General features: G+C 43.0%; 1 protein-coding gene across 3 annotated transcripts; it reads right to left on the bottom strand.

Moving 5' to 3' along the window:
• Window positions 1-60: 60 nt before the first annotated feature.
• On the bottom strand, window positions 61-12,815 carry btbd9 (BTB (POZ) domain containing 9). 3 transcript variants are annotated; one of them, XM_061704912.1, is made up of 11 exons: window positions 12,649-12,815; window positions 11,431-11,633; window positions 9,814-10,177; window positions 9,486-9,753; window positions 7,894-8,113; window positions 6,049-6,168; window positions 5,856-5,965; window positions 4,162-4,351; window positions 3,419-3,526; window positions 3,257-3,335; window positions 61-1,800 (listed from the first exon to the last, which is right to left on the bottom strand). In XM_061704912.1, exons 2-11 carry the CDS (start codon window positions 11,613-11,615, stop codon window positions 1,606-1,608), a joined length of 1,839 nt encoding a protein of 612 aa, XP_061560896.1. In that variant the 5' UTR covers window positions 11,616-11,633; window positions 12,649-12,815; the 3' UTR covers window positions 61-1,605. The 3 variants fall into 3 exon arrangements, with proteins under 3 accessions (XP_061560896.1, XP_061560897.1, XP_061560898.1); XM_061704913.1 differs by having other exon boundaries at window positions 9,486-9,690; XM_061704914.1 differs by having other exon boundaries at window positions 11,431-11,646; window positions 12,649-12,752.
• Between the last annotated feature and the right edge of the window lie 1,153 nt (window positions 12,816-13,968).

Here is a 13,968-nt window from a genome sequence, read left to right as displayed (position 1 = left end):
TGTACTAGAGAATTGTAGGCATCCACCTGTGTGGGGGGCAACCAAACCAACCGACCCGAATTTTGCTCTGGAAAAATGTAGTTGGAGGACTGACTTTTCGATCAGCCTCTCCCCGAAGCTAACATGCTAACCCCCCAAAATTAAACGCCACATAGGAAGGCCTAGATTTGAACCTCAACCCTGTGAGGATGATATTCCTTTTAAAATAATTTACCATCGATTCCATTATACATTCAATCATCGCTTTTAGGAATTGAGCACCAAATTCAAAAATCATTAAAGCTAAAGGTGCTTTAAGAAGCCTGTGTTTTTGTCTTATCATATTTTTGAAAATGTACAAAAAGTTTTCAGAAGTAACCACCTACAATGGTATACCACATAAAGGCAGATGAGGTCTCTTTGACTACAATTCTGCCTTCATATGGGACAATAATGCAAGCAACTGTAACATTAGTGGGAATAAATGTTATTTGACACTCAGGAGGATATCAACAAAACAAAGACCTTTCTGCTTCGGACAGCAGCTGAGCAGAACATGAAGTGACATTCGTGAACACGTTTACAGGAAGTTGAAAGCAAACAAACAAACCACATTTCCATCAGACTGATAGTTTCATAAAGGGAATAGTTTCATAAAGGATTCCCTTCCCCAGGCTGGATATTCTGTTGGGAGGTTCACGATGAGAAAAAAACAATTCCTAGAACAGTAAATGGGACAGACAAAACCTCTCAACAACAGATTTGATTGTGAAAATCATAAGGATGACGCAATAGATCAAAATCTTGGGGTTCCTAATAAATAGGTAAGGGGGTCTAAGGACTTGCATCAGAGGGGTATGTTCATAACAAAAGATAGAAACAATCATTTACATGTGCTTTTAAAAAAAAAAAAATCGACATACTCCAAAGTGCAAGAAACGTCAACCGCAAGCACTGTTATCTTCATTTCAAGCACGCACACACACACACAAAACTTCATTTAACATACCAGGAGCTCCAGTACTTCTTCAGTCAAAAGACCCCAAGACGCAAGCTTTATTTCCACAACTTGAGTCTTATAAAGTGCCAATAGCAGCTGCTCGTGACATGTAAAGTTTGTTATTTTTGCTTGTTTGCAGCCCGAGTGCGTGAATGATTTGGTCTGAACCCCTCAGACCCAATTTCCATCAACTTATTGCTTTTCTCGTCAGCAAGTGTGTAATACTTGTCGATGAAGACGTGTCAATCTCAGTCGGGTTTCTATTGAGGTATGAGAGGGGGGGAGGACCACACATTTAGTCAACAAACACTAATGGGAGGAGGCTGGTTGAATATGCAAAGACATCATCATGGGATTAAGTGCTGTTTGCATACAAAGGCGTTGCAAAAATAGCCACCCGCTTTCTTCAAAATAGATCACATTTGATAGGAACTCTGAAGCGAGCTGGAGTCTACAAAGTAGCAAAGTCACACAAAAAACGTATCAAACGAGTCAGGAAGACCGGAGCCTTGAAAAGGCGCGTGGACATGACAAAAAGCAGTTATGATGGCGAGACGACGGCTGTGCAAAAATGGCAGTCCTCCGAACACTCTCCAGTAGGGAGCGCCGTGGTGGCAGTGTTGTCGTTAACGGTGATTGGCCTGTGAGGAAGATGAAGACGAGTTAGAAGGCAGCAGGCTGTGCGTGCGCGACGGCCGCTGAGGTCGAGGTGGCTGCAAGGAGGAGGATGGGGCCGAATCTGAGGCGTCCTGGCTCGGGCTGTTTTCTTTCACATCCGTGTCCAACTGGGCAGGACACTCGAAGTGGACGCAGTGGAAGACCTGCGTGTAAAAGCACGTGAATTTCAAATGGTCAAAAATAGACAGCCGCCAATGCACTTTCCATCGCTTAATAGAACATCAAAAACAAATATATATATATATATATATATATATATATATATATAGAAAATGGCCAAAACTCACTAATGGGTTCACCAGTTAATAGCCAGCCAACTCTACTCTCTCATTCGCTTGATGCCCGGGTCACTCACCAGGGCTTTTAAAGGGACACACTCAAAGTCACAGGTACTACAGTAGAACATGAGGATTGCGACCCTAAGTGGACATAAAAAATAACCTACAACTCACATGCATGTCATCGTGTTCAATTATGCAAAATTAAATTATTATTAATTATTCAATTACTTAATCAATCGGATAATGAGTAGATTGTACAAAATATTCGATAGCTCCATCGCTAAACATGGGACATGAGACGCGTCATTAGATGTGAGACAACAGACATGAAAAAGGGAACTATGATATGAGATGAGACTTCAGACCTGGAACATGAGAAGTGAGAAAGAGATGAGCTGTGAGACATGAGATTTGTGCGAGAGTGAAGACACACGAGATGTGTTACGTCAGATGTGAGATGTCAGACATTAAAATTACTTTTAGAATTGCCACTGGTAGCAGATACTACACTAAATTGTATTTTGCTCCATGTATTTGAGTTCCTTAATACTTTTTAATAACCAATAATGAGGATGCTATTAATTTAAAGGACCTGTTAAGTCAATTGAGAGGTTTGTTTCTAAATACATTATACATGTTTGAAAACAACTGCTGAAAATAAACAAAGAGTGAGAACTATGTAGTACTCAATTGTGGAGATATTGCGTTAAACAGTTTTTCATCATTTCAGTTTATCCAGATTTTGGCTCACGGCACCGCATAAATCACTTTGGAGTCCGCCATGAGTCGGCCCTCCCCCACTATACAACAACTGAGCACTTTTGTTCGCATCAGCGGTTTTCCGGCCCCATCCGCTATATGTGAAACTTCACATGACCAAATGCGGAAAACAGGTTCGCTGACTTCCTGTGTATACAATGCTAATCCCCGCGACCCTAGTGAGGATAAGCGGCTCAGAAAATGGACAATGCTAACGAGCATGACTACAGTTTGATAACATAATTGTTTGTTTTTGAACTTGCTAAAATTTTGTTTGTTTTTATAGCTGGTGTCTTCGGACAAGTTAAAAACGTGTATATCATTTATTTATTCAAATTATTATTATTCATGTATATCATTTATTTATTCAAATATGATATGGTTTATGGAAACCTGAATGAAGCCTGAAAATTGAATACTGTCATCTTTGGTGGCTCTGTGGTGACGTGTTAAAAAAAAAAAAAAAAAAAAAAGAAGCTGCTTCCATTATGTCTTGTAGACATTTGCGCACGAACACAATGTGAAAGAGGCGACCACGTTGATTCCAGCCTGTCGTCACCTCGTTAGCAGTGTTGTGAGTGCCCACGATGCGGATGAAGGAGGCCAGCTGCTTGTCAAACTTGAGTGTCTGCCAGGACCTGGGGTACAAGGAGGTCACATCGACATGATTATGACACAAAATCAAACTGACGTAGGTGCTCATTTTCTTCAATTGCCTCACCGACACGTCACTCGGGTGCGGTCCACCACTTTGGTCCACTGCTGCTGATTGGCGGACACCTCGATGTAGTAACTGTAGGAGCGCTCGTCGCAGTCCCAGAGCAGCAACCTACACAGAACTCATCAAATTGACCACAATGAACAAAGATGTACTTTAAAATGAGATTTTTGTAAATTATTCTTCAAAAAAGAGGCCAAGTACTAGCTTCACTCTGTTTATTGCCATTCCCCCTTGAAGTTTACTGTAAAGCTAAACATACTGTACAACAAAGACAACTTTACATGTATTTAACAAAAACAACGTATGCACGTCTGTTAGCCTAACGCCAACACACAATGCAAAACAACAGACAATAAGAAAACAAGCAGCAATGTCAGCAACAGATATTTGAACACAAGCAGTACAGTGACACGAAGTGAAACAATATATTACTCAGAGGCATATATTCTTTATCTTCTGTGAAAAATGAGTAATATTACTGCAGCATATTGAATTTTGAAGAGACTGTCTTCTTTATTTATTTTTTATGTAAGTATAATACTGCGCAAACTACTACAGCATTCAGCAAAGCAGAGAAAAGCACTTCCGCCTTGCTCAGGTGAAACTCGGTAAAACTGTGTTTTTATATGGTCTCTATATAGCAGATTCTCACCTACTCAAGGAGGGTCTGCAACGTATTTCCCACAAATAGCGGTGGTTCATTGTAACTAGTAAAATGACTGATTCATTGATGTGAGCATCACCTTAAGGAACCAATGCAGTAGGGCTGAGCCAACTGGATGACGATGGCACCCGAGCCCAGTTGGTGGCAGGTGTAGCCTGAGTCCCAGTCGTAGTTGTGCGTGTCACCGTTGAGCAAGGCGTTTCGGCTCCGACTCACACCCTCGATCACACTGGCACACGACACCACCGTGGCCACGTTCTCAGTGGGGACTGGGTACATCACACACATGGGACGTCAGGTATGAGGCGTAGGACATGAGACGTTACAAGAGGCATGGGAAGTGAGGAAAGAAAGGCGTAGGATATAAGTGTGATAGTGTGTGTTAGACACGAGAGATAACATATGGGACATGAGACATTAGATGTGAGACGTTGGACATAAACTAATTGACTACCAGGCAGCCCTTTTATAGCATTTTGACTGATCTTTCAAGACCCACAGAATATTGTGTTCTGTGACAATAGAAGCACTGAACTGGCCAAAACAAGGGTAGACGCTTTTTTTCCACCAGAAAAACGGTTTTGTCTTGCTTTATCATTCTTTGGTAATCAGTAGTAGAACACGTTGCACCATTAACACCTGTTTTTCATAAAAAGCAAAAGAAAAAAAAAACTTTTTGTGAAAAACGAAACAAGTACCCCTCCTGGAAGCTGTCACCTTATCGTGGTGGAGAGGTTTGTGTGTCCCAATGATTCTAGGAGCCAAGTTGTCTGGGGATTCACGCCCCTGGTAGGGTCGCCCATGGCAAACAGGTCCGAGGTGAGGGACCAGACAAAGCACGGCTAAAAGACCCCTATGATGAAAAATATGAATGGTTCTTGGTTTCCCTTGCCCGGACGCGGGTCACCGGGGCCCCCCTCTGGAGCCAGGCCTGGAGGTGGGTCTCGAAGGCGAACGCCTGGTGGCCGGGCCTGTACCCATGGGGCCTGGCTGGGCACAGCCCGAAAGGGGAGGGGCCATAGGGGTCAGGTGCAGTGCGAGCTGGGGGGTGGCCAAAGGCAGGGACCTTGCTGATCCGATCCCCGGCTACAGAAGCTGGCTCTTGGGACGTGGAATGTCACCTCTCTGGCAGGGAAGGAGACCGAGCTGGTGTGTGAGGTCGAGAAGTTCCTACTAGATATAGTCTGACTCGCCTCCACACACAGCTTTTTTTTTTTTTTTTACATGCGTTCGTCATTCACTTCATGTACTGAGTCATCTTTTCTCATGATTGCGACACATACTATCTTTATAGCATATATATACACAATCTATTCCAGTGTCAGGTGCGGAAATTTGTGACTTCCAAAGTTTTGGCATTTTTCTACTTCATAATCGACGTGACAAGCTGATATTCACCCTCCTTATTTTTATCTTTGACTCAAAATCTGTGCTGATCTCAAATCCTAAGCGATACAATGTCATCCTCTACAGGGATCTGTTTGTCATTATAGTTATGTAGAAGCTTTCATTTCACAGACAAGCTTACAGGACTACCCATTGAAAAACATACTTGAGGAATATATTCGTCGCTGCCATTAAACGAGTGGATTCCAGCTGACAAATATAAACGTCCACAGGAGTGAATGAGTTAAATGTGACATGGGTATTAGCTATGCAACATGGAACATGAGATGTGAGCTATGAGGTAGGGGAAATGGGACATTACATGTGAGACATGATATGTGAGTGATGGGACATTATCTTGAGTGACAGTGTGTTCTTTCAACTTACCCAGCAGTCCTTGCTCCAGGGTGAAGGTGCGGTTAGTGAACATGCACTCAAAGGCCACGAGATGGAAGACCTTGTTGACCGTGTTGTGCGTTCCCACGATGCGAACATACCTACAACGCAAAATAAAAATAGCGCCATGTTTTTACCAGAACAGAAAGAAGACCAGTGGCAGATGAGATGCAGATGGGCTTGCCTGCACACTCTTGGCGCAAAGAAGAGATTCTGCCAGGACCGACACAGATACTTGGAATGGTCAACGACACGAACCCAGTCCAGCTCATCCATGGAAACCTCGATGTAGTAAGAATATGAGCTGCAATGACAACAAGATATATTGGATCAGATCACGGTGCACCTTGACTGCCTTTCGTGTCTCTTAATTGCGGAGAAATACAACAAAAGTTGGATTATTTCAGCAAAAACAAAATCCTTTTTGTGGTGCATTTTTTTCAGGATAGAAAGGTGTAATATTACCAAAACAAAGTTGTATTTCACAAAGTTGAAAATTCACTTGTTAAAATTCGGACTTTCTTCCCTTGTTAAACTTTGACTTGAATATATAGCGACTTTATCTTGAAAAAATGATTTTATACGCACAACAACGTAACTTTTTTCTCTAAAAGATATGATTTTGTTATCTGACCTTTTTTTTCCCCAAAAATAGGCAACCTTTTAATTCCTATATGATTTAGTGGCACAAACACAATCATGCTAGTTATGTTTAACTGGTGTTAGAGTTATGAGGGGATCGTTGGGAAAAATAAAAATAAAAAATGTGTGTTCATCATATTTTAGTTAAATTGAATCCCACTTAAAAAACATAGTCGACATAATCTGTGATTGCCATAAAATTCCGCCACAGGCAATTACATTTGTGACACATCACCTTTAACTCATTCCAAAGCAGCAGTTTCCAAAGCAGAGTTCCACATTTTGCAAGCCGTTTTAGAGCATTCTGACTGATCTTTCAAGACCCACAGAATATTGTTTTGTGACAACAAACACTGAACCTACCAAAAAGAAAGAATAGACTTCCTTCACCAGGGTAAAAAACGTTTGTTTCTAGCTTTTTCCATTCTTTAGTAATCAGCAAAAGGAAACGGGTTGGTTTCACACACAAAAAACAACACTTTCTGACCAAAGACCGGAGAAAAGCAGCTTCTTTTGAAAAGAAACGTGAAGCAGAACAGTGACTTTGAAGCTAATATTTAATGCTTTTGTGGTATTGCAAACAATAAAACAACAAAAACAAGACAGACAAAGGGCTCTTGATGGCAAAATCATTGATTTACAAATATACACTAAGAAACACATTGTGAGCAATGCTGACTCACCGCATGGCTCCAGTTGGACGTCAGTGGCTTTTTTTACATGGCGCATTCACTCCATAAACGGAATCATCTTTTCTCGTAGTCGCGGCACACACTTTCTACTACCTACCGTGACACATACTCTCTTTATACCCTACATATACATACTCTGTCGGTGTGTGAGGTGCCTAAACTTGTCGGACTTCCAACGTGTTTTGCTATTTCTATCCCTCAAGTTGAGTTGACAAGCCAATATTCACCCCCAAATCTTTATCTTCTACCCAAAAGCTGTTCTGATCTGAAATCCAAAGTGAGGCAATGCAGCCATCTACAGGGATCAGTTCGTCATTACAGTGTTTCACCGACGTGAATTTCACAAACAAGCTGGGCGAGACCCTCTTCAATGCCTCCCCATTGAAAAACATACCTGACGAATTTATTTGTTGGTAGCAGTAATTGATTGGATTCCAGCTGACCAATGAAAATGTCCATGGCAGTGACTGAGTTAATTACGCTGTATCTTTTCAAGTAAAGCTCAGTGCTTCCCGGCATGTTGTGGCATAACGTGGTACTACATTGAAGGTGCGCAACTCTAAATTTGAACTAACCTGTATACTGAAACAATTTCTTAAAAATCTGCGTTATAGCTGGCGTGAAGGATGAAATGCGATATAGCGGGCCAACACTAGCACACAAAGGCTATGAGGAGGAAAGCGGGGCGTCCTTACCGGCTGTCTTTGTCCCACAGCAGCAGACGCACGTGGTTTATGATGGACGGTTGGCCCAGTTTGACCTGGATGCCGGCCCGGCCGTCCTCCTCGATTGGGTGCCTGGAGAAGCCGTGGTCCAAGTCGTAGTTCTGAGTGTCCCCGTCCAGCAGCGCTGACTTCAGCTCGCCTTTCGTCACCTGAGCGCCGTGCTTCATGGTGGCGATGTTCTCCTCCGGTACTGAAAGACAAAAAGACATTAACTGAGTCTTCTTCTACAGCATAAAAATAACATAGCTCATATGGAACATATGGAGCATATTTTGACCAAAGGAACTATTGCCTACATGCGTTTTCTTTTTCTTTTTTTTTTTAGGACCAGGAACCTTTGGGGTGTGGTGTGCAGCTCTGAACATACCCGATTGGAGCAATTTAGTTGCAAGAGCGCTAAGAGCGCTACAAACTCAGCGTTCCTGGACTTTTATGTGAAAAGATGCATTTGTTCTCAGGCTGAACGATTAAATTCAAACCGACATCGCAACGTAATGTAATGCTTAAATCACAACGGCTGCGATTAGAAAAAATAAAAACATGCGAGTGAGGATGGAGAATAGACGTGCGCTGTAAAAACAGTAACATACACTTTGTAATTGTTACCTTAGATTTCACTAACGCTACGGAGAGGTAATTCACTTAGCGTCTTTCCTCTGAGCGGGGAGGAGCTCCGTCTCTCGTTGCAGGCTCGAAAGACAGGCTCACCGGCTTCAACAGCCGTGGGGAGCAGAGCAGCCACAAGCGCCTCGCAAACGATCGGTAAAGAGAAGCCCACAGGCTGGGGGAGCTTGTCTATGTGCAGCCGGAAGCGGCCAGGCTCCCACTCGGCGCCAAATTGAAGAGGTACGTTTGCACAAGCAAAGTGATCCACCTCAACGCTGTCAAGAGTTTGGTTATATAGGCTGGCGGTCGCTGGCTGGGCACGGTGGCGTATCTAGTCACACACGCCTTCCACATGAACTCAAGTATTGTACTTTAGTTCAATCTTGACAAAGGGTGAGTACTGTTATGTCATTTTGGCCACCTTGTCCTACTTTTCAAATCTGTTACTATTATCTTGGCAGCTTCATAGTTACTGAACAAAGTCTAACTGTTTTTATATGCTCCCCCTATCCAGTGAATATTTACCACCCAACTGTCCAATTAATAATATTTACCACCCAAAATTTTAACACTATTATCAACTAAAAAGTGTGAATTTGAGAAAACGCTCCTTTTTCCTGAGCTAGATACTCACACCTTCTCTTTGGTGCCTATCTTATGTCTCTCATCTCATTTCTCACCTGATATGTCCCATGCCTCATGTAACATCTCATCTCTTGTCCCATGTCGGTCACACACCTAGTTTCATGTGTCACCTCGTTCCACATGTCTCATGCCTCAGATCTCATCTCCTATATCTCAAATATCATGTTATGACTCACAACTCATGTGCCATATCTCATGTCCCATGTTTGATGTGACCGTTACCCAACCCTACAAGACTACTCTCTCGGCTCCGTGGTACACACAAAATGTAACGAATTATACCAACGCTACTAATGAGAATGAGAACTGACTGAGCATGCCACGGAAGTTGAGGTCCATGTTGCGGCTCTCCGAGCGCAGTTTGATGGCATCCAGCAGGTGGTCGGGGCTGAGGAGGCCTGATGGCCGCACCACGTTCAACATCTCCGTCAGCGTCATGAGCGGCAGCCGCACAGCCGCCATCACCTCCTGTGTGTCGTCGCTCTCACAGCGTTGCCGGCACCAGCGGCAAAGGGCCTGGAAGATCTCACGCTCAGTGGCAGCAAACGAGTCACGCCGCACCACTGTCAGCAGCGCCGTCTACAAATGCAGAAAAAGCACCAGCCTCCATTTGTACAGCTCCGGCTCCTGTTCTCTTACCTTGGAAAGCGTGAGGAAGCCGTCAGAGTTCAAGACATCGGGCGCGTGCTTGTCCATGTAGGAGCAGCAGGCAGCGCCGAGTGCATTCAGGGAGTACAGGCTGGCCACGTCAAAGACCAGACACACGTTGTTGGTGTGCAGGACGGTGCGCAGGAAGTCGGAGGTGGAATCCTCCAGTGGCTGCAGGCCGTAGCGATGGGCCAGGCCCAGGAAGTCGAGCAGCACCTCTTCGCGGGCCGAGCTGAGGCTGGCGCGGCCCGTGTACAAGTAGTGCAGCAGCATGGAGAAGGCCTCCGCTCGCGTCTCCTCCAAACTCACCTCCGCCTGGGGCTGAGATTCCTTCATGCCACCGTACAACAGCGCCCTGATGGACACACAAAAACAAACAGTTTTTCTTTATAACAGCCAAGTCTTGGTGATTTGGCCTTCCACCAAATCATAATTTCCCAAAAGTAAATATTCATACAAGCACTAATAATCAGTCAGGTCAAACCAACATTACAGAAATAATGGATGCTAACTTACTGTAATAATTTACTTTATTGTAATTAAATTACTTCACCCACACCGAAACTTTATAGCATGATTCGACAGAACGCCGGTACAACCGTTAGTGCTAGTAGTAGCTTGGTAGGCTACATAACGTTTTGTTGCCTCCTTGTGAACCGTATCGTATTAAAAGTACGTGAACATACCTCAAGCAATCCTTAAAAGAACCTCCTCTCCCGAGCACCGGTGACCACCAACATGCGTTTTTCCCCATTCTGTTCTTATAATACAGTCGTCACGATCCACTCTTGTTGTCGTCGCCATGGTAATGAGTGTATCCGGTCGCATTTGTTTTGACAAGATAAAGCCCAGTGATCGTAAAAAACGGCATGCGGTGGTATCGGAATACAAGATTTTATTTCAGTAGTCTGACATAGTGCAATCGTTAAAGAGCAAATTTGTCTTGTAGTCTGATTCACGCATTACGTGTTGTCTGTCTCAGACGTGTTGTCTGTCCCACACCGCCTAACCCTTTTTTCAAAATTACTTTATTGGTGGGCAGATATTTACAGTACTACGTCAAAAGACACACGACTAGGCTAAAAATAAACTATGTTGGGATTCAAATATACTGTACACGATGGCGACGCGGAGTAAATGTCTTTTGCGGAGCCGATCAATGACGTCATTGATCAGATCGGTGAATTATGACATTAAAGCCGATCAGCATAAAATGATCAGGCCGATTAGATGGGTGTAAAGTCTAATTTTCTATCTTTTTCTTTTGAAAATTATAGCACATGTGTCATGTACTAAACTATTGTTTGGCATAAGATTAGAAAGGGGCAGCATGGTGGTAAGCGGTTAGCAGTTCCGCAAGGGGTTAGGCACGTCTGCCTCACAATTCTGGGGTTTGAAGCCTTCCTGTGTGGAGTTTGGATCTTCTTCCCTTGCTTGTCTTTCACTACACTCCAAAGACACAATGTCATTGAAGGCACAAAATTGTCCAAAGTGAGGAGGTTAAGCAGTAAAAAAAAATCAGATGACTAGGTAATATGTAAGTTGTTAGTTGGAATGACATACTTTTAAAAAATAACAAAGCATCAGTCACGTAAGGGCGGGTGCTACCTGAAATAGTGGCAGCGGGCGGCCAGGATGACCCGGTGTGCAGGGAACCGCTTGGCCTCCACTATGAAAGTGACATCGCTGTATTGCTCGCCTAGCGCCAGTGCACCCAGCTGCTCTGACAGCAGGTGGATGTGGTCGATCTCTGAAACCGAGGCCAGCGGCTGCAGGGGGTGGCTGTTGCTCATCCTGGTGCTGGTGGCCACCTGAACAACAAAACTGTAGTGATGCAGTGAGCACAGGCCAATGACTCACAAGAGAGCAACCAAGTCAGGTTTGTTCAAGTTGTGTACGTGTATGTTTGTGTGTAGAATTGATTATTTTAGCGATTATCCCATCGATTATTCAAATAATCAGATAAAAACTGACTTTGCATATTTAAACAAGAATACCAATCCAAAATATGCATGAGGTGCAGGTATTATTTTTGTCCATTTCAGGTTGCCATCCACAGGTTCTACACATTAGTACTTGTGACTTTGACCGGGTCTGGCTTTAAAAGGCGGGGCCTGGCCAGATGAGTGACATGGATGATGGGAGTCAGTGGATAAGACGGTAGACTTATTTCAAAGTGAGACTGCAGCAACATTAGTCCGTATGAAAAAATGATTACTGTAAAGTTTTAAGGGAGACACTTTGCTTGGACTTTCTTTGTACCCTAATTATTCGATATTTGTTGCAGCCCTGCTGTTAAAAATTTTGTAAAGTGTTCATTTCTGAAGGCTCGTGTTTACATACGTTTTGGACCAACGGGACATTTTTTCCAACAGGAAGAACTAATTTTCACCCTGTAATATTTATTGTTTATTATTTCGGTGCCGGTTGATGCTGGGAAAAAACAACTAGTTTAGTGCCAGGAGAAATAAAGCAAATCCCAGCAATTAAAAAAAAAAAAAAAAAAAAGCCAAACTATTTTTAAGAAGAGTAACCTCATCATAGCCGTTTGCTTTTCCTTCAAGCAAAGGGGGGAAACCAATAAAAATCGGATATTTGAATTTTTATTTTTTTTTAAATGTAGGGGGGCGGATAGTTTTTTTTTTAGACCGTGTTCGCCCGGCCTTACTTTCAAATATGTATTGGTAATATTTGTCGTTCGTTAAGGAGCTGAGTGATCTTGCAGACTTTGAAGTTGCCCCTCTTCTCGTTAGTCAGACATTCGCCACCCCGACGACGAGACGTTTGTCAAAAGCCATTTTACGCTCATTTGCGCGTTTGACTCACCAAGCAGCTGGCAGACAAATTATTCTAGTCCTCAAAGGCGCTTCCAAAGAAGCAAAACAGGAGAGGGGTGGGGGGAAAAAAACAAAAAACCGTTTGGTTGTCTTCCGAACCTAAAGTAAAAGCCTCCAAATATCCAAAGGGTCCAACATCATAGCAAGCGGAAAGCAGTTCCGTGTCACGCGCAAGTACTTCCGGTTCACAGATTGTCTAAAAGGAAATATCGTCGTTGCTGAAAATTTCCCTTTAAATTTGATATTGTATTAATTGCTTCAAATAGGCTTAAATCATCTTTTGAGGGACTCTTAAACAATTACTTATCCTTACTTACTTCCCGAAATTATCGTAAGACAACTGCAGGGTATCAATTTTAAAATAAATAAAATCACAGTATCATTCTGATCTCTAAGTCCCAACTTCTATTTGGTATTTTATTGAAAAAAAAACAACACAAATAACAGTAGCTAATACTTTATTGTCACAATTAAGTTACAAAAGACATTTTTTTTCAAGAAATGTTTTGAAAGAATGCAGCTGTTGTCCTGAGTGGAGTCAAATGGCTTAGAAGACCCCATTGCAGGACTTCTTTTTTTGGCATTTTTGTGTAAGTGTGTATGTGTGTGTATTAGCAGCCATGAGAAGAACACACTGAGGACATGATCTTCCCTGAAGTGGCTCTCTCGATATCTGATACGACATCTTAAAAGAGGTCCCAAAAAGTCACACTATTTAACTTAAAAAACAGCTATTGAAATGTTGATGATAAAACTGTGTGCCTCCATGAGGAGAAAAAGTGCTTTGTATCTTTTTCTCCAATAAAAAGTGCCTCAAACTTCGCCGATTTGTCTCTTTGACTGTCACACCATTGTCCTCTAACTACTAGTACTGAGGCTTGTCAGCAACCATTGTTTCCTCTCAGCGTTAACGCTCATCTTTCACCAAAGCGCTAACTAGTAGCAACACCAAGGGATGATTTTATCCGCCCCCCCCCCCTTTTTTTGTGGGGGGGGAGAAGGAGGTGGTGGGCACTTGGCAACACAATTAGAATCTTTCAAACTGGAATACACAAATATTTATTTACATTTTACCAGTAGAAAAAAAAGTGCATCGACACACGGGGAAAAGTGCAAATGAGTCAGATCACTTCCTGCTTCTTTACTTATGTCTGTCCAAACACTGAAGCCCCTTTCACACTGACCATCTTAAGGCGTCTTTAAAGGCCTTGTAATACACCCGCGGCCGACGAATCGGCTCGCGCGGCCCCTCTGCGTAGCTTGACGCGCACACGGCAAAAATTGTTGCTGCACGTAGAACGCCGCGGAT

Source organism: Phycodurus eques, chromosome 18, assembly GCF_024500275.1.
Source record: "Phycodurus eques isolate BA_2022a chromosome 18, UOR_Pequ_1.1, whole genome shotgun sequence".
Lineage (NCBI taxonomy): Eukaryota > Metazoa > Chordata > Actinopteri > Syngnathiformes > Syngnathidae > Phycodurus > Phycodurus eques.
This window is presented reverse-complemented; position numbering and strand designations above follow the sequence as displayed.